This window comes from Carcharodon carcharias, chromosome 19 (assembly GCF_017639515.1).
Source record: "Carcharodon carcharias isolate sCarCar2 chromosome 19, sCarCar2.pri, whole genome shotgun sequence".
NCBI lineage: Eukaryota > Metazoa > Chordata > Chondrichthyes > Lamniformes > Lamnidae > Carcharodon > Carcharodon carcharias.
This window is the reverse complement of record NC_054485.1, coordinates 90,602,409-90,625,894: the sequence shown is the minus strand read 5'-3', so window position 1 is coordinate 90,625,894 and position 23,486 is coordinate 90,602,409. Positions and strand designations below refer to the sequence as shown.

At 42.8% G+C, this 23,486-nt stretch overlaps 1 protein-coding gene across 5 annotated transcripts in view; it reads left to right on the top strand.

Moving 5' to 3' along the window:
- Window positions 1–23,486, top strand: part of abcf1 (ATP-binding cassette, sub-family F (GCN20), member 1) — a 79,023-nt gene that overhangs the window by 39,353 nt on the left and 16,184 nt on the right. For all 5 annotated transcript variants that reach the window (XM_041212960.1, XM_041212958.1, XM_041212961.1 and 2 more), the window contains 9 exons: window positions 1,844–1,948; window positions 7,636–7,740; window positions 9,141–9,263; window positions 10,729–10,829; window positions 13,894–13,979; window positions 14,481–14,620; window positions 17,753–17,901; window positions 18,430–18,513; window positions 19,720–19,844. In XM_041212960.1, the coding sequence (XP_041068894.1) occupies window positions 1,844–1,948; window positions 7,636–7,740; window positions 9,141–9,263; window positions 10,729–10,829; window positions 13,894–13,979; window positions 14,481–14,620; window positions 17,753–17,901; window positions 18,430–18,513; window positions 19,720–19,844 (1,018 nt within the window). The remainder of the gene's footprint in view (window positions 1–1,843; window positions 1,949–7,635; window positions 7,741–9,140; window positions 9,264–10,728; window positions 10,830–13,893; window positions 13,980–14,480; window positions 14,621–17,752; window positions 17,902–18,429; window positions 18,514–19,719; window positions 19,845–23,486) is intronic.

Below are 23,486 nucleotides of genomic sequence, written 5' to 3'. Positions count from 1 at the left end.
AGAGGTGTTTCCACAGCGCAAGCAAGCTGGCTTCTTCTACTATGGGGGTCATGTGATTGCACCAGCCAATCAGAGTGGTTAGACCTAAAGATGCTTAAATATGAAACACTGGACAAGCCATCCATTCATATCGACATTTCTCTGTAAAGCTGTGGAAAGTTAGTGTTGATTGACACAGTAAGTGGAAAACTAGGACTTGAAGCGGAAAGTGGACATAGCGAAAGAGTGGGATATTCCACCATCGAGTTTATCTACCATTTTGAAAACCAAGGAGAACATCTTGGAACAGTTCAACAAACAGGCAGTCTCCCCAGCATGGAAGAGGATTAGAATGGCTGCCAACCCATGTCGTAGAAGCTGTGTTAACGTGGCTCAAGGCAACCTGAGCAGAGAACGTGGCCGCCTCATGTTTGTAGGCATATCAGATTATACAGAGACGCATTCATGTGGCACATTGGGCCTCTGTAGCTATCAAGAATTTCAAACCGGTTCCTCTGGGATTTGACTTGTAGAGAGATGGCATTGAATATTGTTAAGGCTGAGTTAGATAGATCATTGATTGACAAGGGAGTCGAAGGTTATAGAGGATAGACTGCAAAGTAGAGTTGAGGTCACAATCAGATCAGTCATGATCTTATCAAATGGGAGAGCTGGCTCGAGGGGCTGAATGGCTTACTCCCAATTCGTATGTTCGTATTTTTTACTGTAATTTGCCAATATTTGGTGGTCGGCATGTGGGCTTCTTGGCAAATTCTTGTACAGGTTGAGTATCCTTTATTCGTAAATCCAAAAACTGCACTTTTTTTTAACCTTATCGAATTAGTGCGGCAGTTTCTGACCCGAGCTAACGTGAACCTCACCGAGTGCACCCGATCTTTAGCATGGGAAGTCTAGTTGTTTGTCTGCATTGTTTACCTTGTGATTTTTGTCTGGACTGCTTACCTTTTGAACTTTCTACAAGCAGAATCGCAGTTGCCGCCACGGGTGGGAACATATTACACGTACCCTGTACTAATTATTCAGTGGTACATCTTGCTTTTCGAGCTATTTTATTTACTTTAGACTATAGCTAGCCTAGGCTCCGGTCATTGTAATATAAATAGGCCTAGGCCTGTATGTGGTATCTGAAATCCGAAGCGCAATCGGCCCCGAGGGTTTCGGATAAAGGATACTCAACCTATATTTCCAAATAGAGCACAGTCGATACCTTAGTGCTTGTCGTCAGTTATAATTGAGGGAATCTTAATTGTACAAGCTGCCGTATATAGCTCCATTATGTGATTTGGTGTTGAAGTACATCATTGAACATAAAGCTGTACAAACCACAAAAGTCCCAGGTTCAATTTCCAGCCTGTTCACCTTTACCAGGACGTGGCAGGTGTGATGCCCTGAGTGAGGAAAAGGAAAAGTCGATTAGGCTTCCCACTTCTGTTGGAAAGTGCATGTTTGCACATCTCTAGTAAGCCCAGGATTAGTTTTGGCCATATGTTCTCAAATAATGTGCCGACCGATTGTCCAGTTGTGCACGTAAGGAATGGCTGCTAGGATATTGTACATGGAGAATGGCTAGTGCCCAAGGAATAGTTTCCCAGAATTAGTATTCTGATGAGAGGAATTTATTTTGTCAATGACAGGAGTAACGTTTGAGCTATTTATTATCACTACTGGAATCCAAAGAAAAGATCTGTGTCTTGTGGTTGCTCCCATGTATCTACTTGAATAAAAGAAAGATTGCCTGGCGGGAGTCATGAGAACATCAGCCAAGCTGCTTTGTGTTTTGTATGTGGAATAACATTGGGCAATTTAAAAGCAAAAATGAGTTGACTTATATTTTTCCAAACAGCCTGCGAATGCCTTTGCTGCCCTAGAAATGGAGGAAGAGCTGGAGGAAGAAGAGGAGCTGGAGGATGAGGGGGAACAGGGTTCCAAAAGCAAAGCAAAAGTCAAGGTGAACACAAATTTATTTTTAACAAGCATCTGAAATCTGTCTTAAAAATGTACTTGGGAGCTGGCTGGGGGGAGTTGCTTAGCCCAACAGTGAGTTAATGTATTTGTGAGAGTTGTTAACCAAGTGGTGGTGCTATTTTGACTGTGAATGAGAACTGTTGAGCATGGTTCCTCTTAACCATTATATTCTGATTTCTTGCAGCTTGTATGTAGTTTACGTTTGGTTAACACCTGTTTAATTTTATAGAATTCGATAATTTCTAGCAGCAACAACTTTGTGCTTATACAGTACAATGTAGTAGAACGTTCCAGTGAGGTCCACAAAGTGGGGAGATGGGGATAATGGAATGGTGCAGCTAGCTGATTGAAAAAACAGGAGGAACTTGTTGAATAGGCAATTTCAAGGAGACTGTTGAAGGTGGGTGAGATTTAGCAAGGTAGAGGAGTATAAGAAGTCTTGTTGCCTGCCACATCACCAATAGAAAGGAGGGATTTTGGAAAATGCTTGGAGTAGGTACAAGTTAGAACAAGTGGATGGCTAGAAGGGGAAGAAGTTCTCTGATGCGATTTCTTTTTGGCAAGTAAAGTTCCATGCCAGACATTTTACATTTTAAGTTGCTATTTCTATTTTATTACTTTCTCCAGATAGTTATTGCCCTTGGAAGGAGTTAAATGGAGTCTTCATGGGTTAAATGATATTCATGGCGATGGATGGCATTTAGGCACCCATTATTGGTAGCTTCCTTAATGCTGATTGACCAGTTAGCCTGGCTTAGTAACGTAACTACAGGGTCAACAGATGGTGTAATGGTAATGTCACTGGACTAGTAATCCAGAGGCCCAGGCTAACGCTCTGGAGACGTGTGCAAATCTCACCACAGCAGGTAGTGGAATTTAAGTTCAATTAATTACTAAATCTGGAATTAAAACCTCATCTCAGTAATGGTGACTGTGAAGCTATCAGATTGGGTGACAGTTTGAACAAACTGCTACAGAAAATTTAAAAAAGAATCAAACAGGACCTACCACCCGCCATTGACTTAGGCACCAGAAATGACAAGAGCACACCCTGCCCAGTCATCCCTTACTAACATTGTTCACATCTCCGGACTTGTCAAAATTCAGAGAGCTGTCCCACAGACTGTTCCAGCAACAGTCTGACGTCATCATACTCTCAGAATCGTACCTTACAGCCAATGTCTCAGATACTTCCGTCACCACTGGCAAGTCTGGGCAGTAGCACGGTACCATACAGTAGGGAGGGAGTTCCCCTGGGAGTCCTCAACATTGACTCCGGGCTCCAAGAAGTCTCATGGCATCAGGTCAAACATTGTCAAGGAAACTCCCTGCTGATTACCACCTACGGCCCTGTTTCAGCTGATGAATCGGTCCTCCCCAATGGTGGACACCACTTGGAAGAAGCACTGAAGGTAGCAAGGGCACAGAATATACTCTTCAGTGTCCACCTAGGGTGGCTTGGTAGCACCACTACTGACCAATCTCTGAAGGGCATATCTGCCAGACGGGCATTATACTGGTGTTGAGGAACCCAACAAGTAGGAAAATCTACTTGATCTTGCCCCACACCTCTCCCTGGCTGGTCTACCTGTTGCAAATGCATCTGCCCATGACAATATTGGTAGGAGTGACCACTTAGTCCTTGTAGAGAGAGAAACTCTGTCTTCACATGGAAGACACTGTCCATTATGTTGCGTGGCACCACCACTGTGTTAAATAGAATGGATACCGAGCTGATCTCTCAGCTCAAAACTAGGCATCCATGAGGTGCTGTGGGCTATCACCAGCAGCAGAATTGCATTCATTCTCAATATGTAACCTCATGGCCTGGTGTATTTTTCACTCTATCATTACCATCAAATCAGGAGATCAAGTCTGGTTCAATAAGTGCAGGGGAGCATGCCAGAAGCAGCACCAGGCATATCGAAAAATGAGATGCCGGCCTGATGAGGTAAGCACACAGGACTTGTGTGCATGCTAAACAGCAGAAGCAGCATCTAAGTGATTCCCACAAACAGCAGATCAGATCAAAGCTCTGAGCGCTGGCACATTTAGCCCAGTTGTTAACTGTGGAGGTTCCACAGGTTTTCCTGTCCTCAATGATTGGGAAGCCCAGCATATCAGTGTAAGACTAGGTTAAAACGTTTGGAACCACCTTTAGCCAGAAGTGCAGAGTGGATGATCCATCTCTATGGCCTCCTGAGGGCCCCAACATCACGGGTGCCAATCCTTCAGCCAATTGGTGTGATATCGAGAAATGGCTGAAGGCACTGGATACAGAAAAGGCTGTTGGCCCAGTAGTAGTCCTGAAGATTGTGCCCGTAGCCAAGCTGTTCCAGTACAGCTACAACACTGACATCTATCCGGCAATGTGGAAAGTTGCCCATGTTTGTCCTGGCCACACAAAGGATGACAAATCCAATCCGGCCAATTACCACCGCACCTGTCTACCCCTCGATCAGCAAAGTTACGGAAGGTGACATTGACAGTTGCAATTAGTAGCGCTTTCACAGCATTAACCTGCTCACCGATGCTCAGTTTGGATTCCACCAGGGCCACTCAGCTTTTTTTTAAATTCATCCATGGGATGTGGGCTTTGCTGGCTGGGCCAACATTTATTGCCCATCCCTGGTTGACCTTGAAAAGGTGGTGGTGAGCTGCCTTCTTGAACCGCTGCGGTCCATGTGGTGTAGGTACACCCACAATGCGGTTAGGAAAGGAGTTACAGGATTTTGACCCAGTGACATTGAAGGAATGGCAATATATTTCCAAGACAGGATGGTGTGTGACTTGGAAGGGAACTTCCAGGTGGCCGTGTTCCCATCTACCTGCTCCCCTTGTCCTTCTAGATTGTAGTGGTTGTGGATTTGGAAGGTGCTATCCAAGGAGCCTTGGTGAATTCCTGCAGTGCATCTTGTAGTTGGTACACCCTGCTGCTACTGTGCATCAGCGGTGGAGGGAGTGAATGTTTGTGGAATTGGTGCCAATCAAGTGGGCTGCTTTGTCCTGGACGCTGTCAAGCTTCTTGAGTGTTGTGGGAGCTGCACTCATCCAGGGAATTGGGAAGTATTCCATCACACTCCTGACTTGTGCCTTGCAGATGGTGGGCAGGCTTTGGGGAGTCAGGAGGTGAGTTACTCATTGCAGGATGCCTAGCCTCTGACCTGTTCTTTGGCTGTATTTCTTTCAGTTTCCAGTTCAGTTTCTGGTCAATTTAAGCCCCAGGATGTTTATTGTGGGGGATTCCGTGATGGTAATGCCATTGAATGTCAAAGGGTGATGGTTAGATTCTCTGTTGTTGGAGATGGTCAATGCCTAGCACTGGTGTGGCATGAATGTTACTTGCCACTTGTCAGCCCAAGCCTGGATATTATCCAGAACAAAAACAAAAATACCTAGAAAATGTCAGCAGGTCTGACAACATCTGTGGAGAGGAATACTGTTGATGTTTTGAGTCCGTATGACCCTACATTAGAACTGAAACATATAGAAATGAGATGAAATAGAAGCTGGTGGGACAGGAGAGCTTGATAGGGGGCCAGTGATAGGTGGTGGCCAAGAGACTGCCAAAGATGTCATAGACTAAAGGACAAAGGGGTGTTGATGGTGGCGATATTATCTAAAGGATCTGCTAATGGGGACATTAAGGGAAGCAAGCTAGTGGCAGGTGGCCCTAGTGCGGGTGAGGTGGGGGGTAGGGATCAAAATGGGCTAAAAGATGGAGATGAAATAATACATTGAAATAAATTTAAAAATAGGAGGGAAAAGAAAAAAATATAGTTGAAAACAAATTATAAATTATTGAAAAGGGGGGGGATCGGAAAGGGGGTGGGGATGGAGGAGAGAGTTCATGATCTGAAATTGTTGAACTTAATATTAAGTCTGGAATACTGTAAAGTGCCTAGTCAGAAGATGAGGTGCTGTTCCTCCAGTTTGCGTTGAGCTTCATTGGAACATTGCAGCAGGCCAAGGACAGACATGTGGACATGAGAGCAGGGTGGCGTGTTGAAATGGCAAGCGACAGGGAGGACTGGGTCATGCTTGCAGACATGTTCCGCAAAGTGGTCACCCAGTCTGCGTTTGGTCTCTCCAATGTAGAGGAGACCGCATTGGGAGCAGTGAATGCAGTAGACTAAATTGAGGGAAGTGCAAGTGAAATGCTGCTTCACTTGAAAGGAGTGTTTGGGCCCTTGGTGAGGAGGGGGGAAGTAAAGGGGCAGGTGTTGCACCTTCTGCGGTTGCACGGGAAGGTGCCGTGGGAGGGGGTTGAGGTGTAGGTGTAGGGTGTCCCGAAGGGAACCATCCCTGCGGAAAACCACCAGGGGAGTGAAGGGAAGATGTGTTTGGTAGTGGCATCATGCTGCAGTTGGCAGAAATGGCGGAGGATGATCCTTTGAACACGGAGGCTGGTGGGGTGATAAGTGAGGACAAGGGGGACCCTATCATGGTTCTGGGAGGGAGAGGAAGGCGTGAGGGCGGATGCGTGGAGGATGGGCCGGACATGGTTGAGGGCCCTGTCAACCACTGTGGGTGGAAAACCTTGGTGAAGGAAGAAGGAAGGCATATCAGAGGAACTATTTTGGAAAGTGGCATCCTCAGAACAGATGCGACGGAGGCGAAGGAACCGAGGGAATGGGATGGAGTCCGTAATAGGAAGCAGGGTTTGAAGAGCTGTATTCGAGGTAGCTGTGGGAGTCAGTAGGCTTGTAATGAATATTGGTGGACAGTCTATCCAGAAATTGAGACTGAGAGGTCAGGGAAGGGAAATGTCAGTGATGGACCATGTAAAAATATGGAGGGGTGGAAATTGGAAGCAAAATTAATAAATTTTTCCAGATCCAGACAAGAGCATGAAGCGGCACCAATATTATCCAGGTCTTGTTGCATTTGGAAATGGACCTGAGCTCCTGACCTCTTTAGAACTTTGGTCAAACATGGAGAAAAGAGCTGAATTCAAGAGGTGAGGCAAGCATGACTGCCCTTGCTATCAAGGCAGGAATTGGCCAAGTGTGACGTCAAGGAGCCCTAATAAAATCAAAAGCCAGTGGGAATCAGGAGAAAACTCTTCACTGGTTGAAGTCATACCTAGCACAAAGGAAGATAATAGTGATTGGTGGAAGCCAATCATCTCAGCCCTAAAACATCACAGAGCTCCTCAGGCTAGTTTCCTAGGCTCAACCAGCTGCTCTATCAACAACCATCATAAGATCAGAAGCGGGAGTGTCTGCTGCTGCTTGCACTGTGTTTAGGTAACATTCACAACCCCTCGAATACTGAAGCAGTCCATGCCTTGATATTCAAGTACCCTACACACTCGAGAATTTCTAGGCCTTAGGTCTGTCAAATAGTGCCTAAGCAAACTGTACTTGGGTGCATACTTAAATGGAGAAATTGTGTACTTCAGAATCAAATAGACAGAAACTGAGGATTTCTCACCAGCTAAAGATTTAGAGACCTGTAATGGTTTTCTGCTTGGTTCAAAGCCAGTTAACTAAAAATGTTAGCTCCTGGCTTGGACAAGAAGTGCTTTCACCCTTGTTTGGACTGAGCTCAGATAGTAGGGTAATGACCTTTTTTTTTATACTATATGAGATTGTTTTAAATGCAAAACATAAGCCTGCTTGTCAGCTGAAAGAGATATTAATATTTTTGTATTCCCTAACAATGCAGAGTGAAGATGAAATGGAAGTGGATGAAAAGGCGGCGATGGAGAAGGGAACAGATGACAAATATGCTAACATGAGCAAAAAAGAGAAAAAGAAACTCAAGAAACAGGTAAGAACCACAAGTTTTTTTAAAAATTTAAGGTTTTCAGTTTTGTAGCTCTAAGCAAAATCTGAAATTAAGCTGCACTGCTGGAGTGAAGGAGAGTGATTATTTTGATCGAATGGCATCATTTTCTTGTCCACAGGTGGTGCTTTTATAAATTGCTATGCTCTTGTCACCTGCAAGACTGAATTCTTTGGCACAAGATACTTGTGATCTAAAAGTGAAACCAATGCCTTATCCAAAGCAAGCACCCAGATTTGCCTTTAATTTGGAAGCTGATGTGTTTCTTCACATCTTTTTGAGTGCTCCAAAGAGATCTGGTCCCACATCCATCATGGATGTGTTACTGTCCATCTCATTCCATGGTTAATAGAGGCAGCAGAGGTAACCACCGCCTGGCAGTTATGCCCTGTAATGATGGTTGTAGATCTCAGGCTAGGCCAGAGATTGTGTTGCATTATTGTTGACACTTAACTTTCTGTCACCCAGCCAGGGTCTTGTCCAGCAGCTTTCCCTTAGAATATCTTGATAAACTTTGATAGGCTTTTGGTTAAACAGATAATGTTTTCCTTTAAATATAAGAATGGTGGCAACTTCCATGTGTAAATACTCAGTACCTGTGAGACCTTGCTGAGTGTTTAAATGTTATAAGCAGTATCATGAGCAACGTTCCCTGCAAGCTGCAAGGCTATGCGGCAGCCTGGAATTGAGTCCAGGAACCTTGGAAATTGAACCGGGGAAAATGAATTCAATAAATATCTGGAATTAAAACTAATGATGACCATGAAACCATTGTCGTAAAAACCTATCTGGTTCACTAAAGTCCTTTAAGGAAGGAAATCTGCCATCCTTACCAGGTCTGGCCTACATGTGACTCCAGACCCACAGCAATGTGGTTGACTCTTAAAAATGCCCTCTGAACAAGGGCAATTACGGATGGGCAATAAATGCTAGCCAGCGATGCCCACATCCCACAAATGAATAAAAAAAAATAGAAAACGAAGCACATTCAACTTCCCATGGGCTTTTCCATGAAATTTATCTATAACACTTTCTAAATTATAAATATAAAAATGAGATTAAAATTCCATTTTGCTGTCTGCTGGGCTACCAATGATTGTGTGATGCTTTTGCAAAGATCTATTTACACCGCCTGTTTTCTGTAAGATTACTTTGAGGTTGGGTTGCTGACTCAAAGGCTTTTCAACAGCTCAATTTCACTCGAACAGCAATCAACATATTTCTAGTTAAAACTGGCAATCTCACAGACTGGGTTGGACCAGTGAAAAAAAACCATACAGGTGGAATTGTTTTAAGAAACTGAAGTAGTTCCATAACTGATTTTAACTTGGATTACTGGTGTGTTGACAAGTAGTAATTTCTTTTTCTTTTCAAATTCCCCCCAGATAGAATTTCAGCGGCAAGTAGACACACTGAAAGCTTCAAATGATGCCGAGGGTGACTTCTCTGTGTCACAGGCTGAACAGTCATCGAGACAAGCCATGTTAGAGAATGCATCAGATATCAAGGTACTTATTGCAGAGTCCTGACTGGGCGGTTAGTTCTGGATTTGACCACTTGGAAGCATCAATGTTAATTTAAGAATTTGAGTTGGCACCAGGTGGCATTGGGTTGTGTCCCAGGCTTCCTGCCTCAATAATGGTGTGCTGGCCAGAATAAATTAGCCCTGAAAGTCCTAAATTTCCACATCATGTGTTTCTTAAACATTTGTGGCAAAGTGTAGTGACTTATGTTGGTTAACATCATGCGATAAGTATAAACGTTTCATAATGCCGCAACCCTGGAGTACTGCATTGAAGTGTTATGCTAGATTGTGCACTCAAATTCCTTGTGTGAGCTTCAATCCCACATGCATCCTACCCAGTGACAAGAATGTTACCAACCGAGCCAGGCTGGTGAGAGCTCTGCAGGAGTAGACAATGTGACAAGGAAAGGAGTAAGAAAATTGAACAATTCCTTTTCGTTTTTCTCTCTGTCCATTCTAGGACGGTTTAGCTGCTCTGAAGAAACCGAGACCGGGTGCAAATCTCCTTTTAGAATTGACCACGTTAGTTGCCTGCTGAATGCATAAATGTATAACTTTGTTTCAGCGGCCAATTATTAAGTACATTTATGATCGTGTCATTTCTATTCCTCTCCAAAGCTCATGATTTCATTGTTGCCTGGATGTGAATCTTTAGTTTTGGGTTCAGGGGTGCACAGGCTGACTTCATCGCTTGGACTCTGTTTTATCTTTCTCTCCTAAATTGTTACCCTCTCTCTCAATTTTCCTCCTGCCTCTCAAGTCCACCTGGCATGGTACAAACAGATCAGCGAAGAATGTCTCCAATAAGTAGGTGAAAAATTGACCATTAAAGCATATTGCTCATGTACCCTAAACCTCACTGTTCATCATCGAACTGCTTTACTTCTGATACTGGTGAGGAGTAGTTTTGGATGATTTGGTTTAGCAGCTATCTCCCATGAATTTCGGATTGTATGTCGTTTTAGCCGGTGCAGCAGCGACAGCAACATTTGGCCGTAGACCCACTCAATTGGGCAGCTGTGGGGGAAAATCAGACTACCTGCTGGTGAACGTAGTCCACTGATTGCTGCTAGAAAGTGTTTTTTGCCAGATGCCAACAAGGGCAAAATTGGGTTTGGCTGCGATTTTGCCCGTGGATGAATAGCTTGCTAATGCTTGCTTTAAAGATGGCAATCCCGGCAAGACCCTGCAGAGTTCCAGGCATCTGTTTAGTGTGTCTCATGAGCTGAGAGAGAAAATTTGAATAAGAACAAAATTGTCAGCCAGCAAAAAAATGTCAGCAATGGCTGCTTTTACCCAACTGGAATTTGAGGAAGGGTGTTGGATTGATGCAAAGCTTAGAGTGAAGCGTGAATGTTTTATCAGTTATTACAATTGTTACCATTTTACCCAAAGTTTCTGCTGGGATCTCTGGCTTTTTAAATGGAACTGCATCTCACTCTTTTCAGCTGGAGAGGTTCAGCATCTCAGCTCATGGGAAAGAGCTCTTTATCAATGCTGACCTGTACATTGTGGCTGGGAGGAGATATGGTTTGGTCGGACCAAATGGGTAAGTTGGAAAATAAGGCTCTTTTCAGTCTTGACCCTTTACTTTTGTCATTGAATTTCAGTAAAATTGTACACCTTGTGTTAAAGGTTGCACATGGTGTTGTACAGTTCAAGTTTTCCTGTTTTAAGTCTTTCAATTTAACATTGTGTTTTTAATGGGGCTGATATTCAAGTTTGTGTTATAGATTCGCATTAACATCATTTCGCGTTGGGTCGTGTGACCCAATTAGTGCCATTTTGGAGCAGCCTCTCCCACTTGCCACCTCTCCAGCTTCAGGTGTACCTCTGCTACTCTTCAGCTCAAAGCTGCTCTCACTCCATAGGCTGCTTCGTGCCTCTCGCCACTCATCTCACGAGCCCTCTCTCACAGTGAGGGTTCAGGGAAGTGGCAACCGGGAGGGCCAGGGAGCAGGAGTGTTGACTAGTGGGAGGGTTGGGGAGTATGATCAGTGGCAAGCAAGAGTAATTAGAAAGAGTTAGCATTTTTTAATATTTTAAAATTTATTTTAAACGTTATTTTGTTTACAAATACAGTAATTTAGCAATGTACAGTATTTAAACTTACAGGATATAATTTAATTTTTTTCTCTGACTGGAAAGATCCTACAGAGCTTAACTAAAGCTTTTACATTGGTTGTAATGGGAAAATGTAATTGCTTTATGTTTCAATTGAAGTTTTACTTTTCACGAATGTGACTACAACATTAAGTAAGGAATTACTGGGTAGGGCTTACATCCACAGTTGCTGTATTTTATAGTCATGTTTACCTTTATGGAGATGGGTAGGAGATGGAGATGTACTTGTAATATTTAAATTTGAGGAAAACTCGAGAGTCTGCTCTTCGAATAGTGCCACGGAGTCTTTTACATCCGCTTTTACATTTCAGCTATAAGACAACACTTCCGATGATGAAACATTCCCTTAGAACTGAAAATAAGTGTCAACTTAGTGATATGTTCAAGTCTGAAATCAGGAGATCAAACAATAATTTTCTAATCCCAGGGATTATACAGCACAAACTGATTCGTTAACTGTTCCTCATAGAAGAAACTGCCTGGCCTCTGCTCAATGCAAACTTGTGTCATTTTGCGCAGAACATACTGTGAGCGTTTTAGCTAAAACTCCATTGCAAGAGCTTCTGCAAAATTGTGAGCAATATTCAGAACATGGGTGCTTTAGCCTGAATACACCGCAACAAGGTAAATTTGTGGATGCAGAAAGAAGACAGCCTTAATTTCACAGCTGCTATTTGGATTAAATGGAGCTCATCACCTCCAAGTATCAGTTTTACAGAAATTCATAAAACAATATCCACCACACGTACTCTCCCAGCTCACACAAAGAATGGTCACTTAGACAAGGAACCTGGGAGGCTTCAATATCTGGAGAAATGAATTTTAGCCAGGAATAAGAACTTTTAGAAGAGGGGGAGGAGATAATGAAGGGCAACAAAAAAGTGAAATAAGTTCTGCAATGATAACTGGTGACTTTGTTATCAGGAAGATGCAGGGTTACAAATGCCATCTGCAAAATTACTTCTATTTATTGACAGCTTATCAAAATAAGTTTCCCTCAAATATAAATATTATGAGTATGTCTCCATTTCCTACCCCATCTCTACAAAGGTAAACACTACTATAAAATACAGTAAATGTGGATGTGAGCACTGCACAGTAATTCCTCACTTAATGTTGTAGTTGCATTCCTGAAAAGTAAAACTTAAATTGCAACATTAAGCGAATCACATTTTCCCATTATAACAAATGTAAAGGCTTTAGTTAAGTTCTGTAGGACTTTTCCTGTCACAAAAAAAATTAAATTATTATATCCTGTAAGTCTAAATACTGTACATGGCTAAATTACTGAATTCGTAAACAAAATTTATGTTTAAAATAAATTTAAAAATATAAAAAAATGCTAACTCTTTCTACTTACCCCCTGCTCTCCACCTCTTCCTCTCGCCACTGATCATACTCTCCGACCATCCCACTGGTCAACACTCCTGCTCCCTGACCCTCCCGGAAAATCTGTTTAACTCAGCCTTGAATATATTCAATGACCCAGCCTCCACTGCTCTCCGTGGAAGAGAATTCCAAAGACTAATGATCCTCTGAGTGAAGAAATTCCTCCTCCTCATCTTAAATGGGAGACCTTTTATTTTAAAACCATGTCTCCTAGTTCTATGTTCCCCCATGAGCGGCAACATTCTCCCAGCATCTACCTGTCAACCCCCCTCAGAATCTTGTATGTTGCAATAAGATCACCTCTTATTCTTCTAAACTTCAGTAAATATAGGTCCAACCTGCTCAACCTTTTCACATAAGACGATCCCTCATCCCAGGAATCAACCTAATGAATTTTCTCTGAACTGCTTAATATAAGTCTATCCCTCAAATAAGGAGACCAAAACTGTAAACAGCATTCCAGATGCAATCTCACTGGGGTCCTATACAGCTATAGCACACTTCCCTACTTTTATAGATGATTTGCCTTGCAATTTTGCCAGCATTCCATTTACCTTTTTAATCACTTGCTGTACTTGCGCACCAACTTTTTGTGATTCGTGTACCAAGACACCCAGATCCCTCTGTTGCCGAGTTCTGCAGTCTCTCTCCGTTTAAATAATATACTTTTTTAAATTCTTCCTGCCAAAGTGGAAAAGATCACATTTTCCCCAATTATTTTCCATTTGCTGAATTTTTGCCATACTATGAGAGCATGCTATGAACGCCAGAAGTCTTGCTGCAAACCAGCCTTCCTTCAGCTGTGCTGTTAAACTGCACAGTCCTTCAAAACAAAACACTCTTTTTACTTAAGTCACTCAGAATATACAAGTGCAAATATATGAATTACAGACAGGTAAAGACTGTCTGGTCCGTCTGTCCCATTTTATATCATTGATGCTTTCGTGCATCACAATATATACATTCCACATCCAATGATCTCTCTGAGGTGCCTTGTAATAGTCAGGAATGTGCTGTGCATATTGCAAACTTAGCGTGCAGAAGCAGTGGCCTTCTTAAGTTAGAGGGAGCATTATTAATATTGTACCTTATGTTTCCAGTAAGGGTAAGACAACACTACTGAAGCACATCCAGAATCGAGTGCTGAATATACCTCCCAATATTGATGTGCTGCTCTGTGAACAAGGTAAGCCAAATTTGATGAGAACTAATTCCATTTCAGTGTTAGTGTAGCAGAGATTATGGGAGAGTGCGATTCTAGTCCTGCTCTTGATTGCTACTGGTTACTGCTGCTGGAAGGTGCATTTGGGTGGTATGCATGATATGGTCAGGCTAGCATTACTTATTAGCATCCTTCCCAAACTGCTTGGGTTCCACTGGAGCTTGTCTTCATCTATCTCTGTATTAACAGCCATTGATATTTTGGTGTGATCCTCACAAACTTTACTACCAATGCCTTTTTTCTAGATCATATAAAATGTAGTGCCTTTCTACAACAGTCCTGTCCCATTACACCACTCTATCCAGAATATTTGCCATTTAAACAGAAGTTTAGCAATATCACATGCTATTAGAGGGAGGAATAGATTTGACATTCAGCAAGGAAGGAGAGGAGTGAGTTAGAGGAATATGTACTGTATTGTTGAAAATTGATCCATAACGACACTTCTGGGGACTCTCTCCTCAGAGGTAAGGGCTGACAACACAGCAGCAGTGGATGCTGTTCTGAAAGCTGATATAAAGCGAATAAAGCTGTTGGAAGAGGAGCGACAGCTCCAGGCTCTCTTAGAGAAGGGAGATGACCGAGCTGGCGAAAGACTGCAAAAGGTGAGCATATAAGTTTCAGTTGACTTTTCTAACCTCTTCACCTTCATCTAACTGATGCAACAAATTCTCATTGAACTGCCACAACTTCCATAGAAACCATAGCCCAGTCTACGTTCGTCTTTAACACAAGCAGTACTCCTAACATGCTGTAAAAATCTGTCTTTCTTGCTGTGGTACATGTAGTTAAATATAATGCGCAGCACAGTCCATTCAATCCCACTGGTCCTTGTCATTGTTTATGCTTCATATAAGCTACTCCCACCCATACTTCATTTAACCTTACCACCATTATCTTCTGTTTCTCCCTCGTGCTTATCTAGTTTCCCCTTAAGTACACCTATGCTGTTCACCTCAACCACTCTTTACAATAGCCAGTTCCACATTCGAGCCACTCCCTGGATAAAGAAGTTTCTCACAAGTTCCCTATTGGATGTCTACTACAACAATAACAATTTGTATTTATAGAATGTCTTTATAGCCTGTTGGAGTATTAAGTCGACCTTTGAAGCCTCAAAATCCCTCCAAAAACAGGGGTCAGCTTATTTGCTGAGTATAAAAGTGAAATACCATTGTTGGTGGACGTTATTTTGAAATGTCATCTGCTTTCGACGCAAAAAGTGGGCATGTCTTAAACTCCTGTGCACCTTCACGATACAGCCCATATCGCCTGCTTGCTCCCTTATACCCAGTTATAAGGTACCAGTAAGTAAAACATGCATTTGTGGGGAGAAAAATTGAGGCTGACTACTAATGTGAGTATAGAATGTTGTAGCTGAGAAGGGGATTTAAATACTGGATTTACAGCAACAAAATGTTGCACTTCGCAGAGGCATCATAAAACAAAGTATGACACTGAGTTACATAATAAGATAATAGGGCAGATGACTAAAAGCTTGATAACTAGGTAGGTTTCGAGGAGTGTCTTGAAGCAGGAAAGCAAGGAAGAGAGACGGAGAGTTTTAGGGAGGGAATTGCAAAGCTTAAGGCCTAAACAGCTGAAGGCACAGGCACCTATGGTGGAGCAATTAAAATCGGGATTTTAAAGAGGCTGAAATTAGAGGAGGGTGGTAGGGCTGAAAGGGATTACATAGATCAGGAGGGGCCAAGCCCTGGAGGGATTTGAAAACGAGGATGAGACTTTTAAAATGAAGGTATCATTCAACTGGAAGCCAATGTATGTCAGGGAGCATAGGGGTGATAGGTGAACGAGATTTGGTGAGTTGGGACACGGGCAACAGAGTTTTGGATGACCTGAAGTTTACGGAGAGTAGCATGTGGGAGGATGGCCTGCAGTGTGTTAGAATAGTGAAGTCTGGAGGCAAAGGTGTGGATTAGAGTTTCAGCAGCAGAAGAGCTAAGGCAGGCGCAGAGAGGAGGTGATGTTACTGAGATGGAAATAGGTGGTCTTCATGATGGTGAATATATGGCTGAAAGCTCAGCTGGGAGTCAAATATGACACCAAGGTTGCAAACACCCTGGTTTGGCCTTAGACAGTTGCCAGGGAGAGGATGGCAAGAGAGTGGAGTTTGTGCCGGGCACCGAAGACAATGGCTTCAGTCTTCCTGAATGCTTAATTGGTGGGAATTTCTGCTCATTCAGTACTGGATGTTAGATAAGGTGTGTGGCAATTTGGAGACGGTGGAGGGTGATGAGATAGAGTAGGTGTCATCAGCGTGCATATGGAAACTAATGCTCTGTTGTTTGTATGATGTCGCCGAGGGACAGCATGTAGTGGAGGAATAGCAGCGGGCCAAGGATAGATCCTTGGGGGGCCTCCAGAGGTAATGATCCAGGAGTGGGAAGAGAAGCCACTGAAATTCTCTGGCTGATAGAAAAAAATGGAACTAAGTGAATGTTGGACCCACCCAACTGGACATTGGAGGAGGATGGTATGATGAACTATGTCCAAGGCTACAGACAGGTTCAGGAGGGTGAGGAGAAATTGTTTGCCTTTGTCATGGTCACGTAGGATATCATTTGTGACTTTGATAAGTTCTGTTTCAGTCCTATGACAGGGTCTACCCTATCAAGCTGCTTCGTAATCTTCAAAAAAACATAACAGGTCTAACAGCATCCGTGGAGAGAAAAACAGAGTTAACATTTCAAGTCTGTTTCGAGAGCTCTGAAGGAGAGTCATATCTGCCCTGAAGAAGAGTCATACGGACTCGAAACGTTAACTGTTTTTCTCTCCACAGATGCTGTCAGACTTGCTGAGTTTTTCCAGCATTTTCTGTTTTTGTTTCAGATTGCCAGCATTCGCAGTATTTTGCTTTTATTTTGCTTTGTAATCTTAATGATCTCTATCATACCATCCATCAGTTTTCTCATTGAAAGAGAAAAGAGCCTCAGCCAGTTCAGTCTTTCCTGAGAGGTTTAGCTGACAGTGGTACTGCATGTTTGGCACAATAATATTACCTCCATGTATGTAATGAGATGTTAGTCACTAGCTTTCCCGGGGAGCCACGATTTCAGCCAATTTCTATCAAAGGCAATTTCATGCTGCTGCAATGTCCTGGAGTAGACCTCAACCAACACTGCCCTCCAGATTTTATAATGTGTATTTGAGAATTGTTTATTAGCTTGTGGTTCAAAATTCCCTCCATGACATGAGCACATAATACAAAATGGCAGTCTAGTGCAGCAGTGAAGGACTACTGCATTGTCAGAGATGCCATCCTTGGGATGAGACTTTAAACCTGTTAAATCTGTAATGAGAGCTCAGATTAGCTAAAAGGCCACCTTCATTCCAAGAGTTTGTAATCACTAGCTCAGGGAAAACAAGACTTGATTTACTGACTATTTTTCTGTGAGATACTAGTTTTCTTTGACCAGTGTATTTTTGCCTACAGTCACTTAGTTTGCAAATGGTTTTATTGACATTATTGTTTTGAATGGAGAGAAATATTGGTGTACTAAATGCCATCTTACTGCAATGAGAATGGAGGATTCTGTTAATTATTAGAGAAATCCCCTCAGGAGGAAGCTTGTAATTTCGAGATTGAAGTTCAGTGGGATCTTTTGCATCCAAATTGCCTGTTCAACATCTCCATTCCAAGTTTCCTATTGTGTAAGTAGTGCGCTATGTGTTTGTGAAGCAGACTTCGAGATTTCTCATGCTTCATCTTTCTGTAGGTATATGAGGAACTACGTGCTACAGGTGCTGCTGCTGCGGAAGCTAAAGCCCGTCGTATCCTTGCTGGTCTGGGCTTCACTCCTGAGATGCAGAATCGACCTACCAAGAAATTCTCTGGAGGCTGGAGAATGAGAGTGTCACTGGCGAGGTAAGCACAGGATGGGTGGGGGAGGAGTGATGGTAGATGAGAGGTTAGCCCTCTGATCATGGAATGAATGGTACATACTATGAAAGATGAGAAGCTACTTCTCTCTGAATAGAGGAAGGTAGAGGTTTCATGAGGAAGAACCTTCTATTTAGGGGTGGGTGAGGCTTATAGGAGATGAGAGTCTGTCTCAGAATGGATGGGTATTTTGATTGCCCCTAATTGGGTAGGGCCTGATGAGGGCAGAAAGAGGATAAGGTCTGCCTTATGTGGATAGGAGCAATACAAGGATAAGGGCTACCTCTAGGATGGTGAGGACGGGCAGAGCAGGTAGATAAGGACTGCCTCTGAAGATAATGGAGGGTATCGGCATTTCTTTGACTGCAGACTTCACTGAACAGCTGAGCCAAAAACTGTGTAATTTTACTGCTTAATAGTGTGAATGAAAAGACTGCAGGAAATACAATAATACAGCTTGCCTCATTGGTTGTCTGTGTCCAGTTCCTTATTACATTCTCTTGTGCATTACAGAGCCCTGTTCATGGAGCCCACATTACTGATGTTGGACGAGCCAACAAACCACCTGGATCTTAATGCAGTCATTTGGCTTAACAAGTAGGTGTGATATCGATTAGTGTAGGTTCACAATCTGGTGTGCTCAGTTCTCTACTTTGAAATTTCAAACTCAAAATTCACAAATCCCTCCAAACTCAGATCAGCTGTCCATGAACTTGTAACTCTTTCGAGTACAAACACGTTTCCATCTGTTCCTATTCAGATGAAGTTACATTGTTTCATAGTTTGCCATTGTGAGATTTGAACTCTTGATCTTGGGGTTACAAGCCCAGTAACTCTTTTGAGTACAAACCTGTTTCCATCTGTTTTAGATGAAGTTACATAGTTTGCCATTGTGAGATTTGAACTCTTGATCTTGGAGTTACAAGCCCAGTACCATAACCACTTGGGTATGGGAAGCAATCAATCCAACAGCCATTGACACAACAACTGCCCATTAACGGTTTCAGACTGTGACCAGAATTTCACAGAGTTGAACCCACATCTCTCCAGGTGACACTTGACTGTTGCACTGTTTGCTTTATGTCCATTGCAAACTGAGGGCAGAACCTGGCTGTAGGGTTATCGGTCATTTCTATGGTGTTCGATATGTGAATTGACTCCACATCAACGCAAAGCAGCAGTGGTACCACATCCTTTCAATCTGAGCTGAGCACCTGCAGAGAAAATTATTAAAGATGACATTGATGTCAACCTAACAACTGGAGCTGTTTCTTTCTGACAGAAATAGAGAACTTAAACCCCATGCCCATTTAACTATTCAAAACTCTTGGTGCCAGTGCACAGGGTGTGCATTGTTTAATTAGCTTGATTTGCAATTCATATAAAGGATTTCTGCTGATGGTCACAATCACTGGCCTTTATTGCTTCAAATATCAAAGTAAACTGGTGATTTGCAGAGCAAAGCAAAATTAGGCAAGTACAGGCATTCTCTGTCAAACTGATACCAACTGTATTCCCAAACAATCATGTTTATGTAAAACCACTCTGAAATTGGCTAGTTTTTAATAATTAAAATTACAGTAAAATATTAGAGAGTGGCTCAATACTGTGGGACCGGTAAATTTCTCTCCTCCACTGCCCTTCCCCATACCAAGAGCACAGAGACCAATAATAACACTGAGATCAGATCTAGAGCCTGAGGTCAGGAGAGGAGTTGGTTTATATGACTTGGTAACAGCCTATCTGGACTGTCTCTGATTATTTGCCTTTGAGCTGCACTAACTTGCTGTCTGTAATTATCAGCTACCTGCAAACCTGGAAGAAGACTCTGTTAATTGTATCCCACGACCAGGGCTTCCTGGATGACGTTTGTACAGATGTCATTCATCTGGATGCGCAGAAGCTCTTTTACTACAGGGGGAACTACAGTAAGTGGAACTAGAGCAAGGATGATGCTGGATATTAGGGATGCAAGTTATGAGGAATGGTTAAGATTGCCTTCTTTGAAATAGAGGAGACTTGAAGGGGATCCAATTGGAGTTTTACAGAATTAAGGAGCTTGATTGATTAAAATAAACTAAGCAATTCATTTATATGAGATAAAAGCAAAATACTACATATGCTAACAATCTGAAATAAAACTATGCAATTCATTCATTGTGGTGGAAGGTTTAAATTCCAGTTACCACAAGTTAGAAGTGAAGAGCTTACAAGTGAAAGAGGAAACTGTAAGGGAACTTCACCCAAAAGAAAAATTTTGTGGCAAAATTGCAGATGTGATTGTTAGGAGTGTGAAAACAAATGCAAACCACTGAAGATGCTGAAAGAAAAGTAGATAATGCTGGAAACACTCTTCAGATCAGGCAACATTGACCTGAAATGTCAGCTTTGTTTTGCTCCCCAACAGGTGCTGTGTTTCTTGTATTTTCTGTTTTTTATATTTGATTTTCCAACAACAAGCTGAATAATTCTCCCTTTGGAATTCCTTATAAAGGAATGGCACTAATGCAGACAGAATTATATAGAGCAGAGGTGGGGCACACCTTGACATTATTCGTTAGCCATTTGGCAAAGTATATGTGGATCAGCATTGGATGAGAACAGGATTAGGGTGGATACAGCCAAACAGCCTGCTTACATTGACTATCACATACAAAAGTAATGGCCAGACAAAGACCTAATGGCCTAGCTAGCCTGTCCCATACAGTTGTGAAGCCTTGTTGAATACATACACTTCTCTCTCAATTCAGAGATGAAAAAAGTTGATTTCAACCAAAGCTATTTTGTTGACTGGGGAGGGAGACCCCCGTAAGCAATTGACATGGAGGCAATCACATTGATCCTGATTTATCTTGCTGGTTACCTATGACTTGTGCAAAGCCCAGCCAGAAACAAAACATAAGGACAGAGATGAGGAGAAATTTTTTCTGAGGGTTGTGTGGCTTTGGAACCCTCTGCCTTGAGGTGGTGGAGGCAGGGTCATTGAATATTTTTAAGGTGGAGATAGATTCTTGTTAGGCAAGGGAATCAAAGGCTATTGGTGGGGTAGATGAGTGTGTGGAATTTGAAACACAAATCAATCATAAATGATCTTAATGAATGGCAGAGCAGCCTTGAGGGGCCGATGGCCTACTTTTCCTATTTCATATGTTTGTACATGTGACCTCTGGTCCTCCCTGGACTGTCCAGTTGAAAAAGTTGGTCTACATAAATGCAGTCCAGTCCCTTCATTATTTACAAACCTCAATCAGAACATCCCCAAGACTCTCGTTCTTTAAAGGATAGATCCAGCTCATTGAGTTGATTTAGTAATTGTGTTTTAAACTGAAGTTAATCTTCAAGCCCTTCTCTGCACTTTTACTGAAGTGTTAATAGAGTCATAGAAATCTACAGCACAGACAAAGGCCCATCGATTCTGCGCTGGTCAAACAAGTACCTAACTGTTCTAATCCCATTTTCCAGATCTAGGTCCATAGCATTTTGCCATGGCATCACAAGTGCACATCCAAATACTTCTTTAATGTTATGAGGGTATCTACCTCTACCACCCTTTCAGGCAGTGAGTTCCAGGTTCCCACCACCCTCTGGGTGAAAAAATTCTTCCTCACATCCCTCTACACCTCCTGCCCCTTACTTTAAATCTATGCCCCCTTGGTTATTGATCCCTCCATCAAGGGGAAAAGTTCCTTTCTGTCTACCCTATCTATGCCTCTCATAATTTTATACACCTCACTCAGGTCCCCCCTCAATCTCCTCTGCTCCAGGGAAAATACCCCAGTCTATCCGATCTCTCCTCATAACTAAAACTCTCCAGCCCAGGCAACATCCTGGTAAATCTCCTCTGCACTCTCTCTAGTGCAATCACATCCTTCCTATAATCCAGATTCCAGAGCTGCACGCAATACTCTAACTGTGGCCTAGCTAGCATTTTATATAGTTCCAGCATAACCTGCCTGCTCTTACATTCTGTGCCTCAACTAACAAAGGCAAATATCCCATATGTCGTCTTAACCACCTTATTTATCTGTCCCGCTACCTTCAGGGACCGGTGGACGTATACACCAAGGTCTCTCTGATCCTTGGTACTTCCCAGGGTCCTACCATTCATCGAGTATTCCCGTGCCTTGTTTGTCCTGCCCAAGTGCATCATCTCACACTTATCCGGATTAAATTCCATTTGCCACTGATCAGCCCATCTGACCAACCTGTCTATATCCCCCTGTCATCTAAGGCGATCCTCCTCACTGTTTATCACCCCACCAATTTTCGTATCATCTGCAAACTTACTGATCAACCCTCCTACATTCAAGTCTAAATCGTTTATATATGCCACAAACAGCAAGGGACCCAACACCGATCCCTGTGGAACCCCACTGGACTCAGGCATCCAGTCACAAAAACGCCCCTCGGCCATCACCCTCTGCTTCCTGCCACTCAGCCAATTCTGGATCCAGTTTGCCAAATTGCCTTGGATCCCATGGGCTCTTAACTTCGTTATCAGTCTCCCATGCGGGACCTTATCAAAAGCCTTGCTGAATTACGTCAAATGCATTGCCCTCATCTACACACCTGGTCATCTCTTCGAAAAATTCAATCAAATTGATAGGACTTGACCTCCCTCTAACAAAACCATGCTGACTGTCCTTGATTAATCCCTGCCTCTCCAAGTGTAGATTAGTTCTGTCCCTCAGAATTACTTCCAATAGTTTCCCCACCTCTGAGGTTAGACTGACTGGCCTATAATTCCCTGGTTTATCTCTTCGTCCCTTCTTGAATAACAGTACCACATTGGCTGTCCTCCAGTCCTCTGGCACCTCTCCTGTAGCCAGAGAGGTATTGAAAATTATTGCCAGTACCCCCCGCTATCTCCCCCCTTGCCTCATTCAACAGCCTGGGATACATTTCATCCGGGCCTGGAGATTTATCTACTTTTAAGCCTGCCAGACCACTTTGAATCTCCTCCCTTTCTATGCTAATTTCTTTAATTATATCACATGCCTTCTGCCTGATTTCCATACCCACGTCGTCCCTCTCACTTTTGAACACCGACACAAAGTATTCATTTAGAACCCTACCTACGTCTTCCAGCTCCACACGCAAATTACCACTATGGCCCTTAATGGGTCCTACTCTTTCCCTAGTTATCCTCTTACTCTTAATGTACTTGTAAAATAACTGGATTTTCCTTTATTTTACCTGCCAATGTTTTCTCATGCCCCCCTTTTTGCTCTCCTAATTTCCTTTTTAATTTACCCCCTACACATTCTATATTCCTCTCGGGCTTCTGCTGTTTTGAGCCCTTGGTATCTGCCTTAAGCCTCCCTTTTGCTCTTTATCCAGTCCTGTATATCCTTCGACATCTCGGGTTCCCAGGATTTGTTGGTCCCACCCTTTGTCTTTACTGGAATATGTTGGCCCTGTACTCACTCTCTCTCTCTCTCTGTTCCTTGAATGAGTCCCACTGCTCTGATGCAGATTTACCTAAAAGTAGTTGCTCCCAGTCCACTCTGGCCAATTCATATCTGATCTTATTAAAATCAGCCTTCCCCCAATTTAGAACTCTGAATCAT